At 38.4% G+C, this 25,551-nt stretch overlaps 2 protein-coding genes across 2 annotated transcripts; both read left to right on the top strand.

Annotated features, from left to right (window-relative positions):
• The first annotated feature begins 206 nt into the window (after window positions 1-206).
• On the top strand, window positions 207-7,151 carry cyldb (cylindromatosis (turban tumor syndrome), b). Its single transcript, XM_041817140.1, has 15 exons — window positions 207-323; window positions 618-761; window positions 1,702-2,203; window positions 2,521-2,650; window positions 3,327-3,574; window positions 3,662-3,830; window positions 4,396-4,528; window positions 4,707-4,811; window positions 5,084-5,163; window positions 5,285-5,351; window positions 5,435-5,567; window positions 5,659-5,767; window positions 5,889-6,007; window positions 6,087-6,291; window positions 6,593-7,151. The coding sequence occupies exons 3-15, from the start codon at window positions 1,769-1,771 to the stop codon at window positions 6,793-6,795; spliced, it is 2,136 nt and encodes a 711-aa protein (XP_041673074.1). The 5' UTR covers window positions 207-323; window positions 618-761; window positions 1,702-1,768; the 3' UTR covers window positions 6,796-7,151.
• Window positions 7,152-8,519: 1,368 nt separating this feature from the next.
• On the top strand, window positions 8,520-24,873 carry top1l (DNA topoisomerase I, like). Its single transcript, XM_041783208.1, has 21 exons — window positions 8,520-8,658; window positions 9,109-9,133; window positions 11,538-11,634; window positions 11,774-11,894; window positions 12,472-12,524; window positions 12,623-12,712; window positions 12,801-12,870; window positions 13,005-13,096; window positions 13,196-13,311; window positions 13,422-13,543; window positions 13,666-13,788; window positions 14,168-14,355; window positions 14,447-14,591; window positions 17,559-17,702; window positions 17,893-18,078; window positions 18,155-18,223; window positions 20,766-20,880; window positions 20,992-21,119; window positions 21,482-21,576; window positions 21,676-21,825; window positions 23,548-24,873. The coding sequence occupies exons 1-21, from the start codon at window positions 8,626-8,628 to the stop codon at window positions 23,648-23,650; spliced, it is 2,265 nt and encodes a 754-aa protein (XP_041639142.1). The 5' UTR covers window positions 8,520-8,625; the 3' UTR covers window positions 23,651-24,873.
• The last annotated feature ends 678 nt before the right edge of the window (window positions 24,874-25,551 follow it).

Below are 25,551 nucleotides of genomic sequence, written 5' to 3'. Positions count from 1 at the left end.
GCAGCAGCAGAGAGATCCTTTTTGTTTCCCATATTGCTTGAAACCTGTGGCCTGCTTAATAATGTGGAACATCTTTCTTTAATTGGGCTCACCTGGCAAACTAATTATCACAGGTGTCTGAGATTGATTTCAGTGATCCAAAGAGCCCTGAGACACAAAACCATTCATGAGTTTAATTAAGAAAACAAACATTTAAATGTTTACGACACTAAAATCCAATTTGCATGATGATTTGGAACGCGGTGTATTTTCACCAAAAGCCAAACACTGCTATCAATAAAATTATTCTTACAAGGCTAGCCTCCGTGTATATCCTTACCAAGGTGATACATTGCCTTCTAACAAACTGTTAAACTTTGACATCAACTTCCTTTAGAACAACAGCACACTCCCAACATTTGCTATACACTAATATCACGACAAGTTGTTGTTACAGGCTAAATTTACTCCGCCTTCCAGTAAGATATGGCGTCAACAATATCCTCCCTTTCTAATCAAAGATAGGATATGGTGCAAATTTGCAGATGTCTCCTCCACAAGGCCGTTTCAAGGCGGAGAAACTGAGTGATATGTGGGCGTTGTCGGTCATACTCAGGTCAGTATTTAAATACCTGCAGGTTATCCCACCCATTCAGAAGAAGTGGAGGAGAAGACAACTGTCCTATCTGCTTGGAGTTACCTGCCTTTGTTTGGACCGATAAATGCCTCACCGGAGAAGTTGGCTAACATGTCGAGGAGTCAGCCGTTGAAAAATTAATACAGTAAGTGATACATCAAAGACTTTACCGACTTGTTCTAAAGTAACGATAAAGAGCAGCTTTTTTGTTTTTAGACGACAGCTATACGATTTCTAATGATTGCACAGGGGTAACAGATGAATTGTGAAAACAATCGCCATTTAAGCTCGTTCCTATCTCTGTTATATACTGCAGTCAGGTGAGACATTGTTTTTAAAACAAAAGGCTGATCCAGTCGCCGCTTCATGCGTGTCTATACAAGGATTTACGGTAGAGGTGCTTAAAGCGTCCAAAAAGAATGAATGCTCCGCCAAGTTTCAGCAACTGGTTATCAAATATAGGTCATAAAGCTCAATTAATGACCAGCGAAAGAAATATTGTCATGGGTATTATGATATCATTGACTGTAGATGTAAGAAACCTTTTACCACTTGTTGACCTAGATTTTCAGTAGACTCCAAGTGAGAAATTCTGTTTTTTTATATTTCAGAAACAATGCAAACAATGGCTTAATTGACTGCAGTTATTTTGTGTTTGAGCTCTGATAAAATTGATTTATTAATAGATATTGAGGATGCACAATATCTGATTTTTGCCGATATCTGATGTGCCGATATTTAGACAATAATTTTAGCTGGTACCAATACTAATATTCAAATGTAGTTTAGACCTAAAACTTCAGTCCCTTAAACTTTTTTTTTTTTAAGTTTGAGTATGAACAAATGAAGAAATTTTAGTCCTTAAAACACACTTTAAAGTTTAAGAATTGATAATGGATATAAAAAGACTTGATAATTCACTTTTTAAGCTAATGTCTGCAGATACCAATATCATATCAATAATATCGTGCATCCCTAATAGATATGGTGATATATTGATGCTCAGCTGTAAGAGGCCCCAGCAATGGGCTGCTTTGGGTTATTGACATACCCTAATAAATCCAACTCTCGGTGTATTTCTACAGGCTGCTTCCACAGAATAAGCACCAAACCTGCTTAAACAACCCATACTAGAGGAACAAAAGGGATACAATGGAGCCCACATCCCCAGTGAAGGAGAAGTATTTCATTGTGATACGCGGGAAGTCAAGGAAAGGCTTCTGCCGTGGATGTATCGGCCGTGTGGAGGCAGAGATACAGCCAGGGGAGCTGATGGGGCTGCTGTACAGCAGTGGCAGCAACGCAGGGAGTCCCAAGAGCGGAGGCATTGTGAGGAGGGAGGACACATACCCTCTGACCCGCCACCAGGCCCAGCTGCTGCTCTTTGTTTCCACTGTAAGCAAACGGCTGGAGCTGCTGTGTAACCCCCAGCTTTTCTCAGCCATCTGTGAACTGTCTCAGGATGATCTGGTGGTGGTGAGGAACAAGAAGGGTCACATGCCTGGACTGGTGAAGAACCTGATGCAAATTGGGAGGAAGGAGAACAAAGATGACCTGCAGATGCTTGGCTTTGAGGTGGAATTTGTGGTGGGTTACATTGTTTTTGTTTTTTTTTTTTTTAGTTTAATGATCTGCATATTAGATTACAAAACAATACAGTCTTTACATGAAAAGACTTCTCTGTAGCTAACAATTGCAGATAAAATCTAAGAAAACGACATAGCATTGATGACAGTATCATCTCTAACATCAGTTTCTTTTAAGAAAGTTATCAGTCACATGATTGACAAAGAGATATGTGACTCTTGGTGTCATTCGTAGACCATGGTCACACGCACAATTGTTTATCTATTTTCTGTAATCCGAGATAAAATTCTTGTGTCTTTTTCTCTGCTTTTTTATAGGACAGTGATCGCAATTTGCCATCCAAAAAGCCTGCTCCTTTGCCCCTCTTCAGCGCAGCAGATATTGTCCAGGTTGTCCCATCTTATTCGGTTCCTCTAGGGCTGAGTTGGAAAGATGGCCAGTGTGGGAGTAAGTTAACTTTTTAGAGTTAAACATGTGGCATTTATAAACAAACAGGTGCTCAGAAGGGGTTATGGAATAGTAAATAGAGTATTTTGTATAGTTTCCTCTCAGTCTTCTGACTTATGGCACTTTTAACTACATGCCAGCATTCACCCATTCACACATTAATGGCACAGCCTTTAGGAGGAAAAGGGGATCAGTAGCTTGCCTAAAGACCCTAATGATGTGCCAGCTAAGAGGGGCCTAGCAATTGAAACAATGATGCATTTTCCAGGTAGTGGATAACCAGTCATTCTACCCATGCAAATCCTTGTTTAAAAAAAAAAACAACAACAAAAGTAAAGTTTTATTCTCTTAAAAAATCTCAAATCCTCTCAATATGTTCAGTGACTGTAATGTTGCCATTGGGAGTGTTAAGAAAAACCTTGTGACCCCAGAAGAAAAGCGTCCCAGCACACTACTAGAAAAACTAGTCTTGTTGCACTGGAATGCAAACGGGTAGATCCATCAAATGGTCTGGCGTTTTGCACATTGTGAACCCTGAGCTGTCTGCATACCTCATATTTAGACATGTGTTGTGTATGCCTGAGGTCAATATGATGAAGCAGCATGTGATGAGTCCCAAAAAAATGTCATATGACTTTCTAACTATCAACTTTCCCTCCCCCTCACCTCTCTGCAGCTCTAAACAGAAAAGCAGTGACTCGTATCAACTCCATGCCGAATATAGGATCAAGAGCAAGACAAGTGAGAGAGAGACAAACAGAGCCCAGTGTCACTCAGAGCCAGCGCTCCAGCATTTGTCCTGTGCCTTTGGAGGTTGGATCCATGGTGGAGGTGGCTTCCAACACAGGGGTCATAGTGTATGGGGTCGTCCGGTGGTTGGGGGTCCCTGCAGGGAAGGCCGTTGAATGGGCTGGTATTGAACTGGTGAGTGAGTAAAATTTGTTAATTAAATTTTCTTTCATGGTAATGCCTCCAAAACTTGTCATAACTGGTTTGGTCTGATTTTTGTAGGATTATGAGGTCAGCGGCTGCTCTGATGGGAAGTATGGAAGCCAGAGATATTTCACCTGCAAAGGTAACCGGGCCCTCTTTGTTCCTACTACAAAGTGCAGCCCTGATAGCAGGTTCGACTGCTTGTCAACAGGAGATGAGGTCCCACAATCTACTGAAACACCTCCAGGTTAGACACTTCTCCTTTTTGGTGGGCCATGCATACACTTGCAGTTCAGATGTACATTTTAAAACAATTGATTTGGCTGATTATTAACTGTTACATTACTTAGTAAAATAAGGATGATTGAAGTACTTGGCAAAGCTAAACATACTTCATAAATATCTTTTCTAATCGTTGTAAACTGAACAACACTCTGTACAAGCCTAAAGTGTTGATCAGGGTGCCAGTGTTATGTTATTACATAAAACTTTGTGGTTGCATCATTACACAACCTCACTGAATCAGGTTAAAGGAACCTGGCATTGTGTTGAACCATCAATCTCCACTGAACACAAACAGCTATTAATAATGCTTTCATATCGGTTTAATCGACACCACTCTGTCACAGACTGGAGTAGGTGAAGAGTAGCCTATATCAAGGACATCTTTTATAATTCACAGTTATGGATGTTTTTAAGCTGGTATAGGGGCTGCTGCAGCCACTTCCTGCCATGAAAAATAAGGTCAGCACTAAAAAGTCATATAATGGTAACATCTGTTTCACTTGGCTTTTTTTTTTTGCCCTTTTCAGTTCCTCCTTTTGAGGACTCGGAGGAGGATGCACCACCTATCCCTGAATCCAAGGCTTTGACATTATTAGTGGGGAAAATGAAAGGGATTCAGGGACACATCAATTCCTGTTACCTTGATGCCACACTCTTCAGGTAAAACCCGTTCACCAGCCCTCAGGGCAATGTATTCTCAAGTTCTCAGCTCATATTTAATTCAATCTCTCATTATCTGAAGTCATATAATTCATAGGACATCGTGTACAACTGAAGGATATTTGTGAACTGCAGTCAGATCAGTGTTCAAATAAACAATGTCTTGTTTTCTCTCCAGTTTGTTCAGCTCTGCTGTGACCCTGGATGATATCTGCCGGAGGCCTGATGACACAGAGAAACCCATAACCTGTACTCTTAAGAAAATAGTCAACCGTTTACGCAGGTAGAGGCACCATCTTCAAACATCTTTTCTTATCCTTTATCCTGCAAAATATTCATATTGGGGCATTTGACATCATTTTAACTGGTAAACAAGTGATGCCTGATTCAGTGATGGGGCATTTTATATACCCAGGCCAAAACGGAATTGTGCAAATGCTTAGTTGCATAAGAGGCTGGTTATTTTTTTTAACTCATTATTGTTTTGTGTATGCAAGAACTCAGATTTCTGAAACCCTTGTGTTTGCTTACTGATACCTGATGTTTATATTGCAGACAAGGTTTTGTGCCTGCTCAAAATGTGATGGATTTCCGTACACAACTTGGCTGTGACACCTTCCAAACAGATGAAAAAGGTATATAACCAGAAACTTAAATTGTTAAAAGTATATTTTTCACAGAAAGTAATTGGCATAGCACTAAAGTAAAGTGCACTTTTATGATGTTTTATACTTTTATTACTTTACCTCATTGCAGACCCAGAAGAGTTCATCACAGTCCTTTTCCAGAAGGTGCTTTGTATGGAGCCTCTGCTCAAGCTCAAGTAAGATCCTGAGCTGTGTGTATTAAACATTCATCCCTCTTTGACGGTGCAGAGTTGGATAATGAAGTTCAATTATATTTTAGATCAGGATGTGAAACATCTCAGGGTGCCTACACCTTCCAGATCTTTCTGGAAAAAGAGCAGATGGGACAGCTGCCCACTGTTCAACAGCTTCTTGATGCATCCTGCATGTCAGGTGACCTTAAGTTTGAAGAGGTGAGTGCACTCCTCCTACCAGAAAAATAATCTCAAATTACCTTTTTAAATTCCTTTAGTTTTAATTGTACTTTTCTGATTGCTCCCTCAGATGCCGTCCTGTTTAATGGTTCAAATGCCAAGGTTCGGAAATAAGTATAAGATGTTTTCACATATCATCCCCTCCACTGAGTTGGACATCACAGATCTTCTCTACAACTGTGAGAAACACTCGTAATCTCGAATGATTTACAATATAATACATTTAAATGGGATACTTGTTTAAGACAGGGTTTCTGAGGTGCTTATTTGTACTGAAGTTTTTTCTACTTTCCCTGACAGCCCCAAGGGAATGCTTCATCTGTGGAAATCTGGCCGAGTATGAGTGTCTTCAGTGTTTACCAGATCGCAAACTGCAGCCAGGGAGAATCAAACAGTACTGCCCCACCTGCAACATACAGGTAAGCGAGATAGCCATTTTCAGATGTTAAGTCTTGTACTCACATAACTCTTACTTAAACATGACTATGTTTCTTAAAGGTGCACACCCATCCCTTGCGGCTGGATCACTCCCCGAAAGCTCTAGCAGTTCCAGCAGATGTTGCTGCGGACGCTTCTGTGCCCAGGCACATGATGCAGCTGTTTGCAGTGCTCTGTATTCATACCAGTCACTATGTGTCCTTTGTCAAATATGGCCCAGATCCTCACTCATGGCTCTTCTTTGACAGCATGGCAGATAGATGTGGTGAGAGATTCTAGAAATTTTTGTATGATTTGATTGCATAAATTGTTTCTTGGCTGGAACAAGAGTTCTGTTATAAGAGGCTTTGAAGAATTAGAAATAAGTGTTGGTAATGATAATTAATGACAACGTATTATATCTTAAGGTTTGTGCAGACTCCAACTTGTTTTTCATTCTTGAGAATATTTCCCTATGATAGTTTTTTTCTGATAAGGCAGTATTAGATAAAGCCACATTTTGACGTCTGTGACCAGTCTTTACCTCCTCTCAAGATGATGTATTTAAATGTCACTCTTCCTTATAGGGGATGATCAACATGGCTACAATATCCCAGAGATCCGGGCTTGTCCAGAGCTGGGTGACTTCCTGTCCATGCCAGAGGAAGAGCTGGCTCGAGCTAACCCTACACAGGCTCCTGAATTAGTGCAAAGGCTGCTTTGTGACTCCTACATGTTTTTATATCAGAACCCGACCAAGCCATTTTCAAAGACAAACCATCAGGCGTAAAGGTCTGTAAGGACGAGGACACAATGTTCCCATAACAGCCCCTAAGTAACCTTGCGTCTCTGCTGAATCAGTAACATTTTGTGTTTGTTATTGCATCCATACAGCAGGAACTGAAACGGATGTTTATAACATCAGTGAGATAAACAATACTATTGAAGAGAAAAACAGTCTTGTACTGTAGTAATGGTGGTGTTGATATAAGGAGAGAAACAGCAGTTGAGTTTATTGAATGTCTTAATGATATTACACTGATTATTTATTCCAGGAATTTTAAAGGAACTCGAGTATTTTATTATTTGTATTGCGTTGTGTTGTGTGTTTGCATGTTGTTTAATAAATTAAAGTCTTCTTAAATATTTGATGGCATCTTTGTGTAGTGTATCATAAACCTCGTTTGGTAAATGTGACAAATATTTTGCTTTTTTGGCTGAATGGCTATTTGAAGCATTTTGTAAAAACAAAAAGGACATGTTTGATAGGTTTATTTTAAACAAGTGCTGTGTGAAGATTTTGCATATTTATATTAGCAATATTTTATTAATACAGTTTCAAAGAATTGCATTGAGGAATCAATGAAGCAACTCTGACATTAATTATACAGAAATTAACATACTTTGTAACGAAGGAATGGTACATCAGAACTTTATCTTGAAGAATCATCAAAGGATGCTCATCTTTCTGTTGTCAAGTTTTAAACATCGTTTAACAGTGTTTAAAAAATCTTTATTTTCTTGTTCTGTCGAATTACAGTCATCTTTAAAGCAGTAAGTCTGAGCTATATTGTATGAGTATAGTGGGAGCTAACCTTTGAGGTTTTGTGAGGTCAGGGGGTTGTATAATGTGGCCGTGGACTATAATGCCCTCTTGTGGACAGAAACCAGTCCTCATCACTCGTATCCTTTCTCAAGCCCATGATCCCTGACTGAGATGTACTTTTTCCTAATACCAGCCATCAGCCTAATGAATATGTACTTTACTCTCATGACGCCTGGGAAAACTCAATACAGAAAACACTAATCATGATTGATTTTAAATATCATTTTCATAAAACATATTTTAAAAAGAATATATCAGCTATTTGTATTCTTATGTTGATCTGGGAACACTCTGCTGTTTGCCTTTTTTTGGAAATACACTTAACAATAGTATGTGCGTCTGTGTCTTTAAGTTGTCGTGCATTAGGCCTGTAATGTAGGCACTCAGTAGGGAGAGCATAGGGTTCCTGTCTTTAAGGTGCCTGGCATTCTGGCCATTCTTGTCGTACCCCTTTAAACCATTAGAAGCAACAAAATGTTTAAGACCTGGGTGACATCCTGCATTATGACGAATAACATATGTAAATGTTATTATGATTTTTAAATTGTCTTTCACCTAATGTATGATCAGTCTACAGTAACTTTGTTTGAGTGCGGCTAAAATCCCCGAATAACTGACTTTTTAGACGATGATGATGTAAATTTTGTTATTGATTTTATATTTGTATTAATAGATATATTGAACAAAGCGCTACAACATCGTAGGGCGTTCAGTTCCTAATCAGGTCATGAGAGTTGTACAATAAACTGTCCAGGCTGTGTTCCTCCTTTCTGTGTCACCTACTGAGGACTCCGTGTTACCATCACGCTGTTGAGGAGCAACACGTTTTGAGAAGAGGAGGAGCTACGTTGCTTCTTCCATTTAAATTGAGGCGCATGCGCATTAAGGCACAATCGGGACTTCTTTCTCTTACACAACTGTGTCTTTTCTCCATTCTGCTTGCATCTCCTGGCCGGTGTGTGCTATCTCTTCACGTTACTTATTTTTGCTTTTTAACCAAACAACGCTTTGGAAATGAGTGGGGACCATTCCCACAGCGAGGACCAGGTAATGTCATCATTGATGGTTTACGGACACAGTTTCCTGCTGCCATTTAATTTGCTTGGTTTGACAGGGTAACTTAGCCAACTGTGAATAGTGCCTGCTAGCGCGCGTTAGCCGAGTAACTAATTCTGTTGTTAACAGCACACTGACACGACTCATCATATTTTCACTTCCTAAGTCACAACAAGATTGAGATGAGTCGGGTCTGAAGTTTGTTTGGGAAAGAATGAACTCGAAGAGAAAGCAGGACAATGCTACAGTTGAATTGGTGTTAGCTCTAGCCAGCGTTAGCATTAGCAGCCGCTGAGCCATAATACCAGCCAGCGTAGCAGGTTAGCCTAGCTAGCTGTGTAGCTAGCAAACTGTCGCTTTGCTATCCAGCAAGTTCAAAGTTAGGTAGCCGGCTGGTTAGCTACTACGAAATGTAACATTCATCTTCCTCTGATTTTACAGGTTGACTCAGGCTCTCACTTCAATGGTAAGTTCCTGATATATATACCAAAGTTTAGAAGAGATGCTTGATTTCCTACATATCTTCACAGAGCAACTGTAACGTAGCGTTAGTTTTCAGTAGAGGACAGAAATGGCGTCCAGAGACTAAGTCCTCTGTCTCTCTCACAAGCTCCTATTGTTCAAAAGGGAGCCTTAATATAAGCTCTTCCTCTCAATATTTTTCCGGTTCGAATCATTACTGGCACACACCTTGAGGTGTTTTCCGAGTTTACCCTATAAGAAAGTCTTTTTGGCTATATTTTAATGCCGCATTTCCCACCTGAAAGTGAGGGTTTGGGGGTTGAGGACTTAGTCTCTGCGCCATTTTCTTTTTCGGTGTAGCGGCCTGACTGCACTGCGAGCTGAACCCAGGCTGTGAAGTGCAGATGGCTGTGAGGAGGAGAAATGCAAAGGCATAGAGCGCCGCTAAGATACCATGTGGTGACCACGAAGAGTCTGGACGTCAATAAGCGGTCTTTAAACGCCTTTACATTGGCAGAGGTGTTTTATTGTAGATATAGGGACCTATTATTTCCTCAGACCAAGAGAAAGTGAACCAAAATAAGTTGGATTCAATTTCAGTAGGTAACAAATAAGTCATGGATTTTAATTAATCTTATACGGAAAGTTAAAGTATTAGACATTAGAGTCTTGCAACTATTTTGTGTAAAAGATAGGAATGTTTAATCGTTTTCAAACAATTTTTTGTAATCTTTTTTTGTAAAGTTAAATACGTTTTATAAGGTTACAACACAAAGAAACTAAATAATAAGGACATGAGGAAAATGCATTATGAATATGTATTATATTTATTGTGGTGAGTGTGTATAAGACGATTGTAGATTAATTATATGGGCTTCTTTTCTGTTTTGTGCATTTGTATTCTGAGATTTCTGAAAATTAATCTGCTTATTTGCTTTTATCATCATTTGAAACAAAATGTTCCTTTTGCCTCACTTAAGTATTTGATATATCAGGCTTATAGTCAAGTGTTTTTTTCAGGGTGTCCGCAGGGTTTTAAAAGTATTAAAGTCTTACATTCAAGACTCAAAGGTCTTAGATTTTGTAGCATTCAAATGTATGTTTATCAAACCAGGTTATGAGCTATTTTTTTTTTTACATTTGTTTTCATATAAACTTACGTACACAAGATTAATGACTTTAGATGTGCTGGTATTTCTTTATTGGATTCTGGGAGACCCCTCAGCCAGTCTAGACTTATGGACAAGATTGTAAAGTAACTGTACTATGACTATAACTACATTTAGGATGCCTAAGTAAGAAACAGACCTTTTCATTCACAGCTAATTTATGGTATCAAACTGAAGTCTACTTTTCTCAGGATGCTCTTAGAAAGCTTTATTTGCATACTCCCAACAAGTAATTCTTCTGCTTTTTTCTATTGTCATATTTCTATCTGACATTTGGCACAAAACATTAAAAACATGTGACTGTTACTTGTGAAACGGGTAAGAAACTAAAGATGCACCGGGGTCTTAAAATGTATGGAGTATTGAAAAAGGTATCAAATTCAATGGCCGTTTTTTGTATATACTCTGTGATTTTTAGTTTCTCCTCCAAATAATGCCAGAGCTAAAGGCTCTGTTTTAGATATATTCTCTGATTTAGACTGAATTGTTGGAATCGCTTTACTATCATAGTTTGATAATGGATGAAAGAGTGATTAATGGTACAATTAAGGCAAATTTGAATTGTGTTCATGCAGCCAAATCAAAGGTTATACTGTTTGAGCTGGGATCTATGGATCTATACACTGTACTGTTTTTTGTTTAACACCGGTATACTTGGAACATTGATGTTTTGATATGGCTTGTTCAGAAGCCAGGCAGTCAGCCCTGTTTGTAGCCAGGTCTATACATTAGAGCCTTGTAAAGTCCCAACATTTAGGAACTTCTCATTTTGATGGGAAATGTCTGAAAGACCGATCCTTAATTTCAATAAATGCCTGCTGTAAAAGATAAATGAGAGCCTACTTTGTTCAGTAGCATGTTTCAACTTGCCTGTCATTTCATATTGTCTCAAACAATGACGCCCATACTGGCAGTAGGAGGTGCTATGCTACTGTGCAATGGATGTTTACTCTACTTCTTGTGATGATGAGCTTTGGATGCATGTTTAGACCTTCTAAGTGTGTAGACATTTGAATCTTTTTTTTTTTTTTGTTTATATTTTCAGTCAAACCACCCACTTGATGGGAGTACACACTGTCTTGGCAAATTTTGTTGAGTTACTCAAGTCATACTTTGTCTATAAAGAACACATGCATAAAATCTAGGTATATTCAATGCAGTCGTATGATTAATTGTGCATGGTGAGGTTGTTTCATGTCTTGTTCAAATTCAAAGTAAGTGACAGTGTTTTCTTCTCAGACTCTCATAAGCATAAAGACAAATACAAAGAGAAAGAACACAAACACAAGGACCACAAGAAGGATAAGGAACGAGAGAAATCAAAGCACGGCAACAGGTATGGTGTGGACCTTGAGACTACTAATAAAAGCTCTTATGAGACAAGTTGTGCAGCTTGATTGGCTGTTTAACCTGTGTAACATGGCGCAAGTTAGAACCATCCAAATAAATGGTTTTTGTTTGCTTTTGAATTCTAGCGATCACAAGGATTCCTCTGACAAAAAACACAGAGACAAAGAGAAGGAAAAGCTGAAGCACAAAGATGGCAGCACAGACAAATACAAGGACAAGCACAAGGAGAAGAGGAAGGAAGAGAAGGTGAATTATAATGCTTGTAATTCACCGTAAAATACACATGTAGTTCTCTGGAGTTGTGTGTGTAATAAGGTGTTTTTAGGATCCAGAGTTATAAATTATTCTGTTATATATTGCCGAGTTATGCTGCTCATCATCATAGCTGTCAATTATTAAATCAAAGAACAAAATGTTCATATTTATCCATTTTAATAATGATGCTTTCAAAAATGTTAAAGTCACAACTTTGAAATGACATTAGTTGGCATCAGGCAGATAGAAAAAAGTTTTGTTTTTTTTTTAACATAGTTAGGATTTTAAGGGTTTATAAAGACAAACATTTTTGAGTTTTGTTTTTGATCCAAGGAAGAAGCCATTTCATAACAAAAGGAATGTTGGAGTGTTGAAATGGCTCAATATTTTAGATGCTTTGGCTTCTACAACTTCACACCAAACAACCATTATTTTATACAATAAAGTTCATAAAGAGAGAAAACGTCCATCTGTGGTGATAATACATTAAGAATTAGTGAAATTAGCAGTACTGACGTAAAAGAATCAGTTAGGTTTTATGATTTTCAACATGTTTTGTGTCTTTCAGATGAAGTCTTCTGATGGTAAAATCAAAAAAGAAAAAGAGAATGGATTTGCCAGGTAAAGCACCTTGCATTACACTTTTAAGAGGTATGTCAAAGCCACCAAAAGAAGCATTTTATCAGTTGGCATTTCTGATTAATGATTCTGTTGTGCAGCCCACATGTGAAATCTGAGCCTGAAGATGACTTTTACCATTCTCCTAAACATGAGAAGTCTCTGAAAAGAGAACGGGATGATGATAATGAGTAAGTGTTAGACATGGACATGTCTGTTTTGCATAGCCCAGGTGTATTTGTAGGATATGCTATAACATAATTTGTTTGTATTTTTCAGTGCTGAATTCAAGCCCAAGAAAATAAAAACTGAAAATGACAAGAAGGCCAAGAAAAGAAAACCAGATGAAGTAAGTAAAATTCAAACAATGCAGATTTTGTAAAATGTCAGATTTATGATGGCGCTCCTGAGTGATGTCAGGCTCATGCATGTTATTTGCCATTACCAAGTGAAAATCTGACCAAGCTCTCTTCCCTTTCTTAGGATGTAAAGTCCAAAAAGAAAGACGGCAAAAAAGGAGAAGTGGCTGACGGAAAAAAGAAAGCAAAGAAAGAGCAAGAAGAGAAGTGGAAATGGTGAGCTGTTCACATCAGCCAGTTTATTGCTATGGTGCATTTTGTGTTGTCATTGGATCATTATAAGTCCTCAGTGAAATACTTCATCATTTATCACAGGTGGGAAGAAGAGAGGTACACAGATGGTGTCAAATGGAAGTTTCTGGAACACAAAGGGCCTGTGTTTGCACCACCATATGAGCCTCTTCCCAGCAATGTCAAATTTTACTATGACGGTAAGCTTGCACTTTTGACTTGGGTTGTCAACCTTTGCACCTGTCAGTTTAATGGTGAAATCTAAAGATTCATGTCAGTGGAAGACTACAACAGTTGATTTTATTTGTAGGTAAGCACATGAAACTGAGTCCTGAAGCAGAAGAGGTGGCGACGTTCTTTTCCAAAATGCTGGACCACGAGTACACAACAAAGGACATCTTCCGCAAAAACTTTTTCAAAGATTGGAGGAAGGTTTGAGAATAATCTCCCTTTTTCAGTAAAGAAATACAGATATTGGATATGACAATTTCTGTGAAGAACCGGGAGTAGTTGCTAAAGATTTATGTAAAGATGTTCATAATTTGCTCTTACAGGAAATGACGTCGGAAGAGAAAGCGAAGATCACAGACTTGAAGAAGTGCGACTTCTCTGAGATGAACGACTACTTCAAGGCACAATCTGAAGCCAGGAAGGCTATGACAAAGGAGGAAAAACTGGTCAGCATCTAGATGGGAATTTTTCAAAAACAAAATGAGTGCATGGACTCTGTGATTAAATCCAATTTAATGTGTAAAGACCTTAATGTCAAAACCACAATCAATGTCACCTGTGTTGGCTTTTGTAAAAAGTTCATACTTGTTGTTTTAATATTAATTAAACACTATTAGCAGATGTGGTTGTCAAGAGTTTAAACATTGTATATTTCCACACTGAATGTCGTAGATGCCATTCAGCTATGGTGTATATATAACCATCAATTACAGGATTTTTGGTATTTGGGACTGAATGGATGCAGTAGAATTTTTTTGCCTTATGGCTGTATTAACCTCGACCAGATTGGAGTTGTGATGCGACTTCTTTTTCTACCATTTAAAGAAAATTAAAGAGGAGAATGAGCGGCTCTTGCAGGAGTACGGCTTCTGCATCATGGACAACCACAGGGAACGTATTGCTAACTTTCGCATTGAGCCCCCTGGCCTTTTCCGTGGCCGTGGAGACCACCCTAAGATGGGAATGCTTAAACGACGCATCAGGCCTGAAGATATCATTGTCAACTGCAGCAAGTGAGTGAATGCCTATTTTTTTTTCCCCCTATGACGATAAATTGATGTGTAAAAGGACTGAGATGATTGACTTTTAATTTGCTCTACACAGGGACTCCAAGCACCCTGAGCCGCCAAAAGGCAGGAAGTGGAAAGAGGTTCGCCATGACAACAAGGTGACTTGGCTGGTGTCGTGGACTGAGAACATTCAAGGTTCCATCAAGTACATCATGCTGAATCCCAGCTCTAGGATCAAGGTAGGTTGGTGGGCCAAGTTCTGCACTACATGGGGTCTTTGACCTGGTTTACAAAAGGACTTTTTGGGTGACTTCATATAAGCCCTCTGCCTCAATCTGCAACTGTAACTTCATTTTTGATCACTGCAATGCAACATAATGTAACTGCAGATTTATTTTTACTTTAAGTCATTTGCAAAGCAAAAATGGCATTAGTTATTTCAGAACTTTCATCTGCTGCGAGAGACATCTTACTCGGAACACAAACATCAGTGCTGCTTTCATCATGTCCAGACTTGTCATATGTAGGCATGCTTTGCATTTTCTCTAGTGTTAGTTAAATATAGGAGATTCATACTTTGACAGGGGAGCGGAGTCTTGAGTCAGGTTTGCTCACCTGCAGCCAGAGCACAATAATTAAAGAGCACACACGCAGAGACATTATGACTGACTAACATACTTAGGGTAGTGGAGCAGAACAACCACTGCCTTTCTGTTCCAGTGCTCAAAATTAAAGTAGTACAATCAAGCACTGTGGATATTTGGAGTACTTCGTGTATCGGGGTGCCCCTTCATAGTAATTTACAGTGCCGGACATTAACTTGTGTAGTTGGATTTCTGCTCTGTCTTAACTATTTTTAAACTGTTCATGGTGGAGAAGAGAATATTTAAGTTTTTCACTGGTTTTGATTATCAAAATTAAAACTACACAGACCGGCTGAGGAGAGAGATTGGTTGGTTTTGTGCCGGTGACCAGCCAGTCCTCTCCTGATAAATTTGCGGATTTAAAATGCACATAAGAAAGCTGTTTTGTGTAATTTCACGTCATGTACACATCAGAAAAATGGCTCTGGAGTGCACGATGTGGACAGACGGATCTGATGCTGCTGCTTATGCTAGAGGCTCCTAAGTAGTTCATTTCAGGATAACAACAAATGTTGTCCTTTTCACTTTAAGAGTCTTCACTGCCTTGTGCATGCTCATTCTTCAGCTGTCTCCCTTTCCTTCACATTTTATCATAAATGACATAACGTCAGCATGAGAGGGTATGATTAAAAAGCTTGACCTGTGCTCTGATATCTCACTTTATGGAAATAGTGTGCATTAATACAAATAATAAGCAGACATAAAACATGATAAACTCTTCGCTATTGTAGGCATGTTCTCGGGGGCATTGAGGAGAGGGACAGTCAGGTAAAATACCTTAAGCTTACCAAAATGAAAGTGTTCTTGATGGTAGTTATTGGATAAATCTTTATTCCTTCAGGAGTCTAGAGTACAGCTGCAGAGAGTAAAGTAAACCTCTTCCTGTGAAGAATTTAAGAGCTTCATAAAACAACCAGGGACATGTGATAGACAACATTCATTGACATAAATAACAAAACAGAAGTAGCATTAATGAATACAATAGAGAGAAGGAAATGTATTAACCTACTTAAACATCCTAACCCTTCCTGAAAGTAAGAGAAAGTGAACACTGAAAAACAGAAGTGCTCAAGGTTCCCCCAGTTGAGGAATAAAAGGAGCGTGTAGTACCACCAAATAAAATTAAATTCAAAAATAACCTCTTGAATTACACCAGGGTAAAAACAAGTTAAAGACTCGAATGATAAGAATGAATGGGTGTGTGCAAAACATTCAGTGGCTACAGCTTGGTCAGCTCAGTAATTGCAGCAGGAAAAAAGCTGTTTTTGTTGTGCTTTGTTCTGTACCTTGGGACTAAAAATCTCCATCAGAAGGTAGAATTTGAGAATCGCTGTACAAAGGATGAGAATCATCATTTGAAATGGTTAGCTATCTGCTTTGACTGTCAGGGATGCTGGATAGAGCTGTGGCTTTCAGACCAGCTGACATGACCATTTCACTGTCTGGTTCAGGGAATTATTTGATCAAACCATGACACTAGAAAAGGACAAGACTGATTGAGTTAAGCCTGACAAAACATGGTCATTATGGCTTTATTATATGAAAATACAGTTTCCTTAAACAATTGCTGGTAAGCCTTTTTACACATTGCTTCACTGTTGGCTTTAAAATTCAGCTGTCAACCAGTGATTGTCCAAATATGTTTAGAAAACCACATACAGACAGTGTCTTATTGTTTTGAACATAAAATTGGACACTCAAAATGAGGTACAGAAAATTCCATCTTGCAGGCATTGATTACTTTTTAAAAAATGTATCAGCAGGTTAGTCTAGAAGAAAAAGATCAGAACTGGTCAATTGAACTGGAATCTGCATCTGTAAAATTGTCTTTTTTCAGGATTTAATCAGGAATCTCTCCGCAGGGCTTAATTTGCATACTAAGGGAACTAAATGTTCTAGGGGAGCTTGGACTGAGATGCCTTTACTTTTTCATTTATCATCTTTTCCACATCTTTAAAATATGCAGGAATTATTAATTTAGATAAGTTATTTTTATAGATGCACATATTTGGTTATTTAATTCAGATCTGGTTTGTGCCAGAGATTACAAACACAATTTCTAGTTATCAGGGGAGCATATGTGAGAAGCTCCTGTATCTTTTTCTGCAGTAAGCCCTTTAACTTAATCACCTTATCTTGTTGTCTTTGTATGTTTTTTGACAGCAGATTATAAAACGACCAAGATCTTATTTTCAGTTTAGCTGTGAAGCCTCTACTGGATTGTAAAATGTTAGGATGAGAACACATTTTTTAAGTGTTTGGTAATATTCTCATCAAGAAAGTGCAGAAAAATTAGATCATGTGGAATTGAAATGTGGCATTAGGTGCGCCAATTTGTCTGTTTTCATTCACATTTATTTGCATTTCCCTCTAGTAGTGATAAACATTACATAGAAAATAATAATGTGCTGGAGATTGGACTGAATGACTCCCTTCTTATTTCATCTAAATTTGTGACACTGGATACTTCTCATAGGTGAAAATGGCTCTAGCTAACCTATTAATCTACCTCATTCTCATACTTGTTTTTTTTTTTTGTTTGTTTTTCGTTTTGTTCTCCAGGGAGAGAAAGATTGGCAGAAGTATGAAACAGCTCGTAGATTGAAGAAATGTGTTGACCGTATCAGAAACCAGTACCGTGAAGACTGGAAGTCTAAGGAGATGCGGATCAGGCAGCGGGCTGTGGCCCTCTACTTCATTGACAAGGTGAGGTGCATGATTACTATTGACGTTTTCCCTTAAGTGTATCTCGCTTGATGGATTTCAGAGCAGTGTAATTGGTTTTTAACAATGGCTGCTTCAGGTGAGCAGAGTTTTGTAGGTGCTTGCATATTAGCTGCAGTGAGAGTAATGTCTATATAACTGGCTGTAATCCTCATGTCCTGGTGTGCTCTAGCTGGCTTTGAGAGCGGGTAACGAGAAGGAGGAAGGAGAGACTGCGGACACCGTGGGCTGCTGCTCTCTGAGAGTTGAACACATCAAACTCTACCCAGAAAACGAAGGCCAGGAGTATGTGGTGGAGTTTGATTTCCTGGGTAAAGACTCCATTCGCTACTACAACAAAGTACCTGTGGAGAAAAGGGTAAGGACTCAAACAGTGCCTTTATTTTTGTTAATATAATTCAAGTGTGCTAACACTGCAACGTCTCATTTCTTAGGTATTCAAGAATCTCCAGCTGTTCATGGAGAACAAGGAGCCTGATGATGACCTGTTTGACCGCCTGAATGTAAGCAACACCACGTTTAAAGGGAGCGAGAAGAAATTTAAGACTTTGTATTAATTTTAGAAGGAAGGGTTCACTTTTGCAAAGATTTTTACTGGAGAAATTGTAGTCTCTTGCCCCATTCGCACAGGACTAGTAATACCTATGGACCTCTGGTACAGCATGTGCTGCTTTTTCTGCTCCTTTCATTTATTGCAAAAAAAAAAGAGCATTCAAAGGACACTGTTAGCAAAGTTTTGACATATCTACAGTCATGGATGAAAGTCTTGGCACCCCTGGAATTTTTTCAGAAAATACACCATTCCTCCCAGAAATTGTTGCTATTACAAATGTTTTTGGTATACTTGTGTTTATTGTCTTTGTATGCATTGGAACAACTCAAAAAATCTGAAGAAAAAAGACAATATTAATATAATTTTACACAAAAATAAAAACATGGGCTGACCAAAATTATTGGCACCCTCAACTTAATATTTGGTTGCACACTCTTGGGAAAAAGAACTGAATCCAATTGCTTCCTAGAACCATCAACAAGCTTCTTACACCTCTCAACTGGAGTTTTGGACCACTCCTCTTTTGCATACTGCTCCAGGTCTCTCAGATTTGAAGGCTGCTTCTTGAAACACCCATTTTGAGATCTCTTCATAGGTGTTCAATGGGATTTAGATCCAGACTCATTGCTGGCCACTTTAGAACTCTCCAGCAATTTGTCTCCAACCATTTCTTGGTGCTTTTTGAGGTATGTTTCAAGTCATTGTCCTGCTGGAACACACATGTCCTCTGACGCAGACCCAGCTTTCTGACACTAGGCCCTACATTGCTGCCCAAAATTTTTTGATAGTCTCCAGATTTCATGATTCCTTGCACACAGTCAAGGCACCCAGTGCCAGAGGCAACAAAATAACCCCAAAACATCTTTGAACCTCCACCATGTTTGACTGTAGGTACTGTGTTCTTTTCTTTGTAGGCCTCATTCTGTTTTCTGGAAACAGTAGAATGACATGCTTTTCCAAAAAGCTCTACCTTAGTCTCATCTGTCCACAAAATGTTCTCCCAGAAGGACTGAGGCTTACTCAGGTACAGTTTTGCAAACTCCAGTCTGGCTTTTTTATGTCTCTTTGTCAGTAGTGGGGTTCTCCTCGGTCTCCTGCCATAGCGCTTCATCTCTTTTGGATTACAATGTATGGTCCAAGCTGACACTTTTGCACCCTGAGTCTGCAGGACAGCCTGAATTTGTGTGGAAGTTGACTGAGGATGTTTATCCACCATTCCAACTATCCTGTGTTGCAGTCTTTTGTCATTTTTTTCTCTTCTGTCCACGTCCAGGGAGATTAGCCACAGTTCCATGGGTTATAAACTTCTCGCTTATATTACGCACAGTGGACAAAGGAATTTCAAGATCTCTGGAGATGGTCTTGTAACCTTGAGATTGTTCATATTTTTCCACAATTTTGCTTCTTAAGTCCTCAGACAGTTCTTGGCCTTTCTTTCTCTTCTCTATGCTTGGTGTGATGCACACAGGCACACACCACAAAGGTTGAGTCAACTTTTATACATTCTAACTGGCTTCAAGTGTGATTTCTATATTTCCAGCACCTCTTACTGTCACAGGTGAGTTTAAATGAGCATCACGTACTTGAAATAAAATGATTCACCCACAGTTTTAAACGGGTGCCAACAAATTTTTTTTCTGGCCCATTTTTGGGGTTTTGTGTAAAACTGTTAATTTTGTCTTTTTTCTTCAGATTTTTTGTGTTCCAATGCACATAAAGGCAATAAACATGTGGATACCAAAAATATTTGTAATTGCAACAATTTCTGGTAGAAATTGTGTATTTTCTGGAAAAATTCCAGGGGTGCTAATACTTTTGTCCATGACTGTAGGTTATAAATAGTGCTTCACTTTCAGTTAATTTCAACATATGTGTAAAAATGGTGTTATTTTACTTATTTAAGTCTATTGTCTAAATATGCGTGTGCACACTGCTGCTCTCTTCACTTCACATGCACAGCACCTCTGCTCTTCTGACAAGTGCCTGATGTTATATCAGGATTATTCAGCTGAACATTTCATGCATAACACAATTTACGATTTTAAATGTGTCTATCAACATCCAGTGGTTAGGCTTCAACAGCTGATCTCAGTGAGAAGGGTTGTTGTGGATATGCAAGCATCTAAAATGAATAGAGCACAGAACAATATTGACAGCATCAACAGAATAGGAACTATTAAAAACATCACCTGTAGAATGTGATGTGCACAACATTGCATCTTTTTTGTATAAATTTTCGAAATAAACATTTTCATTGCTGCAGCCATGCAGCCACCTTGTGTTTTCCTTCAGAAATGTCTGTAAATTTGAGTACATTACAGACTTTGCTTATCCTGTGCGAATGCACCACACTAAACACTGACATCGGGGTAATACACAAATTACCAGAGGTCTTTAGGTAATACTTATCGCTTATGAATATAGCATATTGTTTCTGTTCAGTGATTATTCTTAATAGTAAAGTCTTTATGTCATTGCTGTCCTCCCTGCAGACTACTGTTCTGAACAAGCATCTTCAGGAGCTGATGGATGGTCTGACGGCCAAAGTTTTCCGTACCTACAACGCTTCAATCACCCTGCAACAGCAGTTAAAGGAGCTCACAAATGGTTTGTCTGTTTTAAAACAAAACTTTAATAATCCATGTTCATTTTAAATTTTGGTACTAATTGTCTTTAAAAAATGGAAGAAACCTCACTGTAATCCATCTTTCTCTGTAGCGGAGGAAAACATTCCAGCCAAGATCTTGTCCTACAACAGGGCTAACAGGGCTGTGGCCATCCTGTGTAACCATCAGAGGGCTCCACCAAAGACCTTTGAGAAGTCCATGCAGAACCTGCAGGCTAAGGTAAGACACACAAATACTACAATTACCTTTCCCTCATACCCTTAACAAATGTATGGAGCATTCTCAGGAAAATGTTCATCTCAGTGACTGAACAAAATGTGCAAAATACATTAAATTATGGGCAAATGGCTTTCATTAGATTTTAATCAAACTCGTCTCTCGAAGTAATTTAATGGATCTGAAAACAAATCGCTTTTCAATGAATATCCTAACTCCAAATTGTGAGCTTTAATAAACTGAATTTCTTCAAATATTGGGCTTGAATTTATAGGTGAATTTCTGTGAAAATTTTGGGTACTGCCATGTGAGAAATCATTCTCAACTTTTTGTTATTCTGGAGACTGATCAAACATTTTTCTTAGATTGATGCAAAAAGGGACCAGCTCGCTGATGCCAAGAGAGATTTGAAGAGCGCCAAGGCAGATGCCAAAGTACGAAGAGATGAAAAGTCCAAAAAGTAAGTATCCAAACTTTGGCATGAATAAATAGCTGTGTTTTTGCCTTAACTGCTATTCACCACATTTCTAATTGCATGTGTTGTGTGCCTCCTCCCTAGGGCTGTGGAGACCAAGAAGAAGGCCATTCAGAGGATAGAGGAGCAGCTCATGAAGCTGGAAGTGCAGGCAACTGATCGTGAAGAGAACAAGCAAATTGCCCTCGGCACTTCAAAGCTCAACTATCTGGACCCTCGCATCTCTGTGGCTTGGTAAGATAAAATTCTTAAATTAAAGAAATTTGGAGCATTTTTAACCCTTTGTTGTTCAAGATGGTGGTTCTACCTGGTCCAGTCTCAGAAGGGTTCCCTGCAGATTCTTGAAAAGGATGTTAAATTGCAAATTTGAAATTGGTTAAGCACAAGCAATCTAGCCAACCTTTTACAATTTCAAACACATTCTACCACAAACTGTCACATAAATATTCTCCAGCATTCAGTGATAGATGTTCAAAATTTCCTTGGGAAGGACCCTCAGACCCCTACCTTTTATCATCTGGGTCACTGATCAAATGCAGTCTGTACAGTGGTAATACACAGGTCCAGTTCTCAACCATCTGGCCTACTAGGTTGCCCACTTAAAATCCATGCAGGTCACCCTGATCTTAACAGGTTTCCCCAAAAGAAGCATTTTTCTGCTTTTTAATAGTGAGATTGTTTCACAACGCACATCACACCTACTACAGCTGCTGATACTGATAGATATTAGTATACGGCATATTGTAAGCATTATTTGTGTCAGAAATCATCAGTTTGAGTGTTTGATACTCAATGAACAGTTAAATTGCATCAGAAAATTCAGCCCTGACCTGGTGTACCCTGAAATCTCATATACCTTATGATTTTTGACTGTTCACTGTGAAAAATTTCAAAATTTTTTCTCAGTTCAGGTCTTAAAAAAAAAGAAGCTTACATAGATTGTTAACAACATGTAGGAACCCTGCTCCATAACAACTACTCTTTAATGAGAAATCACAAAAAAATTTTAACTTGTGGTTAACTTGATGGTGCACTTTGGCTCTTGGATGGAAAAATAAGGACACAGGATCAATAAAACATAGTTAAATATCACACAATTACTTAAGACCTGGGAGGACATGCTTGTGTACATTTTGTACTCCTCTTCCTTTGAAACTTAAAATTTTGTTTATTTTAATTGTATAAATAGTAATGAGAAGCTGCTTTAAAAAATAGGTAAAAGTAGGGCTGACTGCATTAACCACTTTGATTAAGGTACAGAATTAGTGCATGTTTCCTAATTGCATGCTTTGTCTCCTTTTGCACGCTTAGATTACGCCACTGTAGTATCTCCCTGCAGCCACAGTGATGTAAAATAAAGCCACCACTTTCCTTTAATGTCTCATTTCAATTTTAAAAGCTCACAGCTCTGTGGAAAAGTCAATTTATCTGCACCTTGTTATCAAATATGTACTTTTTCTACGATTTCCTTATTTTCTCTTTAAATCCCAGCAAGCTTGTTTTCTGTAGCTAGGTTCATGTTCAGTTTCTTATTATCTTTTGAATAAAAACAGGCCTGTATCCAAACAGGAAGTCCCTTAGGTTAGATCAAATCCAAAATGAAGTGAACAGAAATATTTTTTTTTAAAGTAGATGTGAAAAAAGTGGAATTTCAAAATGCAACACAAAAGGGAGATTAATTATGATTAATGACCAAAATTCTGAAATCATTTTTTTTCCAGTTGTCATTTGACTGAGTAACAAGATAAATAAGTCCAAATCTGAAGCACAAAAACAGTTTATCAAGGCAGATGGAGTCAAATAAAATATGTAGGTGTCTCTTTAGGTCTTCTGTATATCATTGACTGACACCAGTTGAGAACCAGAGTTTTGAATCCCTGACTATCCACCCACTTACAGGGAAAAGTTGTGAACCGAGTAAAAGAGTTGAATGCCTGTCCCTGTCTGTGTTTTTAGGTGTAAGAAGTGGGGCATCCCTGTGGAGAAGATCTACAACAAAACCCAGCGTGAGAAGTTTGCCTGGGCCATTGATATGGCAGACGAGGACTATGAATTTTAAATCGCAGTTTGTGGTTTTAACTATTATACACCCATTTTTATTGGATACTTTTTTTTTTTTTTTTTTTTTTTTTTTTAGCTTAAGTCAATTTTACTGGATGGTCAGACCTGCCAGGAATTTTAGAAAGTTTGAGAAGAAAAACGGTGGCAACACAGAGAGATGAAAAGAGGCCATGTTGAAGTGGCAGGGGGGGTGGTTGTGGTTAGTCTTCAACATCTGATCTGAGATCAGACACAAAGCCTGAACTATACCCACAACTGAGCATCGAGGCAAAGTCCCTGTAATCGGAAGACCCTTTTATCTTTGTCTCGCTCCCTCCAAAAATGCCTGAACTGAACTCTGTGGTTCCACAGCTACTGTATTCAAGCAAAAAGAAAAAAAATGCTTTATCATTTTATTTTTCCTTGTTCACTTGCTCTGTATTTTAGCCTCCCATGTATTAATGAATTCTATATTTTGATAGACAAAGTTAAATCAGATAAATTCTTAACACCCATGCGCCTTTCCAGGAAATGGAATAGTGAGCTCGGCATTTTAGGGATGGGTGTGTGTGTGTGTCTGTCAGGACTGTGTGTGAATGAGAATCTTGGCCAATGAAGCGATCTGTTTGGATGAATATTTTAAACTGGACTACGATGAATTGTTTGGAATGAAAGAGGATGTCAGGGCAGGCAAAGGGCAAAAATAATGCAACCATGTCAATATTTACTTAAGCAAGCAGAATGTGAATATTTTGTTTTACAGCCTCCATCAGGGACTATATTCAGTGTAAATGTGAACCATTCATTTTAAGCTGCAAGCATCCTCTGAATCTCTTTGTACCCCTGTCTTCATGTGGTTTTTAACTTAATTTAACAATTGTTCCAAGGAAGAATCTCCCATCTGTTACTTGAAGATAATTCAATGATAATGTATTTAAAGTCAGTTAATGGAAAATGTTTCTTTACAGAAGAGTATGTAAGGGGTTTCCACTTTGCCAAAAATCACCAACCTGTTACAATTTAGGCAGTTTTTTTTAATTATGTAAAGATTGAGGATAAAGAAATGTAACATTTAATGTGAATTCAGTTCATTTTATTCCACTCTTAAAATAGGAAATTGATGTAAGTAGCTGTAAAGTCAACATCCTATTCTTGTTTTACCTTCTGTCATAGCTTTGATCATGTTTTCTTTGAGTTTTATGCTCATTGTAGGTTGAAAAATGAATAAAACCCTACAAGTAATCCTTTTGTATGCTATCTTTTTTCTCACCTACATTTGACATTTTTCAAACTTGGTTCTATAATTGTAAGAAATTGGACTCAGCAGTCAAGTGTTTGTCTCTGTGTTAGAAACGCAGCCCTTCTCCCTGAGCTGAGCCCCAGATTAACACTGCTGCCCGTTGGTTTTGGTTGTTCGGTGGTCCTGCCAGAGTTGCAGTCTTCATATTTACTTTGCTAAACACATTTGATCGCTTCTTAAAACAAAAAGGGGCTTGGACTTTCTAAAGACTTGCATGAAGTGTACCAGTAGATTAGAGTCATTTCAAGAATGTGTTGAAAAATTAAATGTATCTAATCCAAAAAAACTAAACAGCTGTTAAAAACATTACATCGTATTTGAAGAGAACTGCTGTGACTTCTCATTGTGTTCCAGTTCAGTAACATCCCTTTACCCCAAAAAGGATTTAATCTCTTGCAACATCTGGCATGTCTGCACCTCTGTCAACCAACTACAGAGATACTACTCCAAATAGTCTCATCTTCAGACTCAGTAATTTGGTTTTACAGGAGCAAATGCCTGCAACACGTTCACTATAATACTGCCCACAGAACTGATTGTACTACCAGTTGCTCACCAGCAGGTGGGGTTGTAAGCTCTGATCCAACCCTGGTGCATTGCACAGCACTTCAGAATTCATC

The sequence above is a fragment of the Cheilinus undulatus genome, linkage group 3 (genome assembly GCF_018320785.1).
Source record: "Cheilinus undulatus linkage group 3, ASM1832078v1, whole genome shotgun sequence".
In the NCBI taxonomy this organism is placed as follows: domain Eukaryota; kingdom Metazoa; phylum Chordata; class Actinopteri; order Labriformes; family Labridae; genus Cheilinus; species Cheilinus undulatus.
Note: the sequence above shows the minus strand (reverse complement) of the source record. Positions and strands in the feature narration are given on the sequence as shown.

Excerpts from the sequence above, each read along its gene's own strand:
- cyldb (XM_041817140.1), top strand. The coding sequence starts at position 1,769 with ATGGAGCCCACATCCCCAGTGAAGGAGAAGTATTTCATTGTGATACGC. Across the intron at positions 3,831-4,395 it reads ATCTACTGAAACACCTCCAG|TTCCTCCTTTTGAGGACTCG; the intron begins GTTAGACACTTC and ends TGCCCTTTTCAG. Across the intron at positions 6,292-6,592 it reads CAGCATGGCAGATAGATGTG|GGGATGATCAACATGGCTAC; the intron begins GTGAGAGATTCT and ends TCTTCCTTATAG.
- top1l (XM_041783208.1), top strand. The coding sequence starts at position 8,626 with ATGAGTGGGGACCATTCCCACAGCGAGGACCAG. Across the intron at positions 9,134-11,537 it reads CTCAGGCTCTCACTTCAATG|ACTCTCATAAGCATAAAGAC; the intron begins GTAAGTTCCTGA and ends TTTTCTTCTCAG. Across the intron at positions 13,789-14,167 it reads TGACAAAGGAGGAAAAACTG|AAAATTAAAGAGGAGAATGA; the intron begins GTCAGCATCTAG and ends TACCATTTAAAG.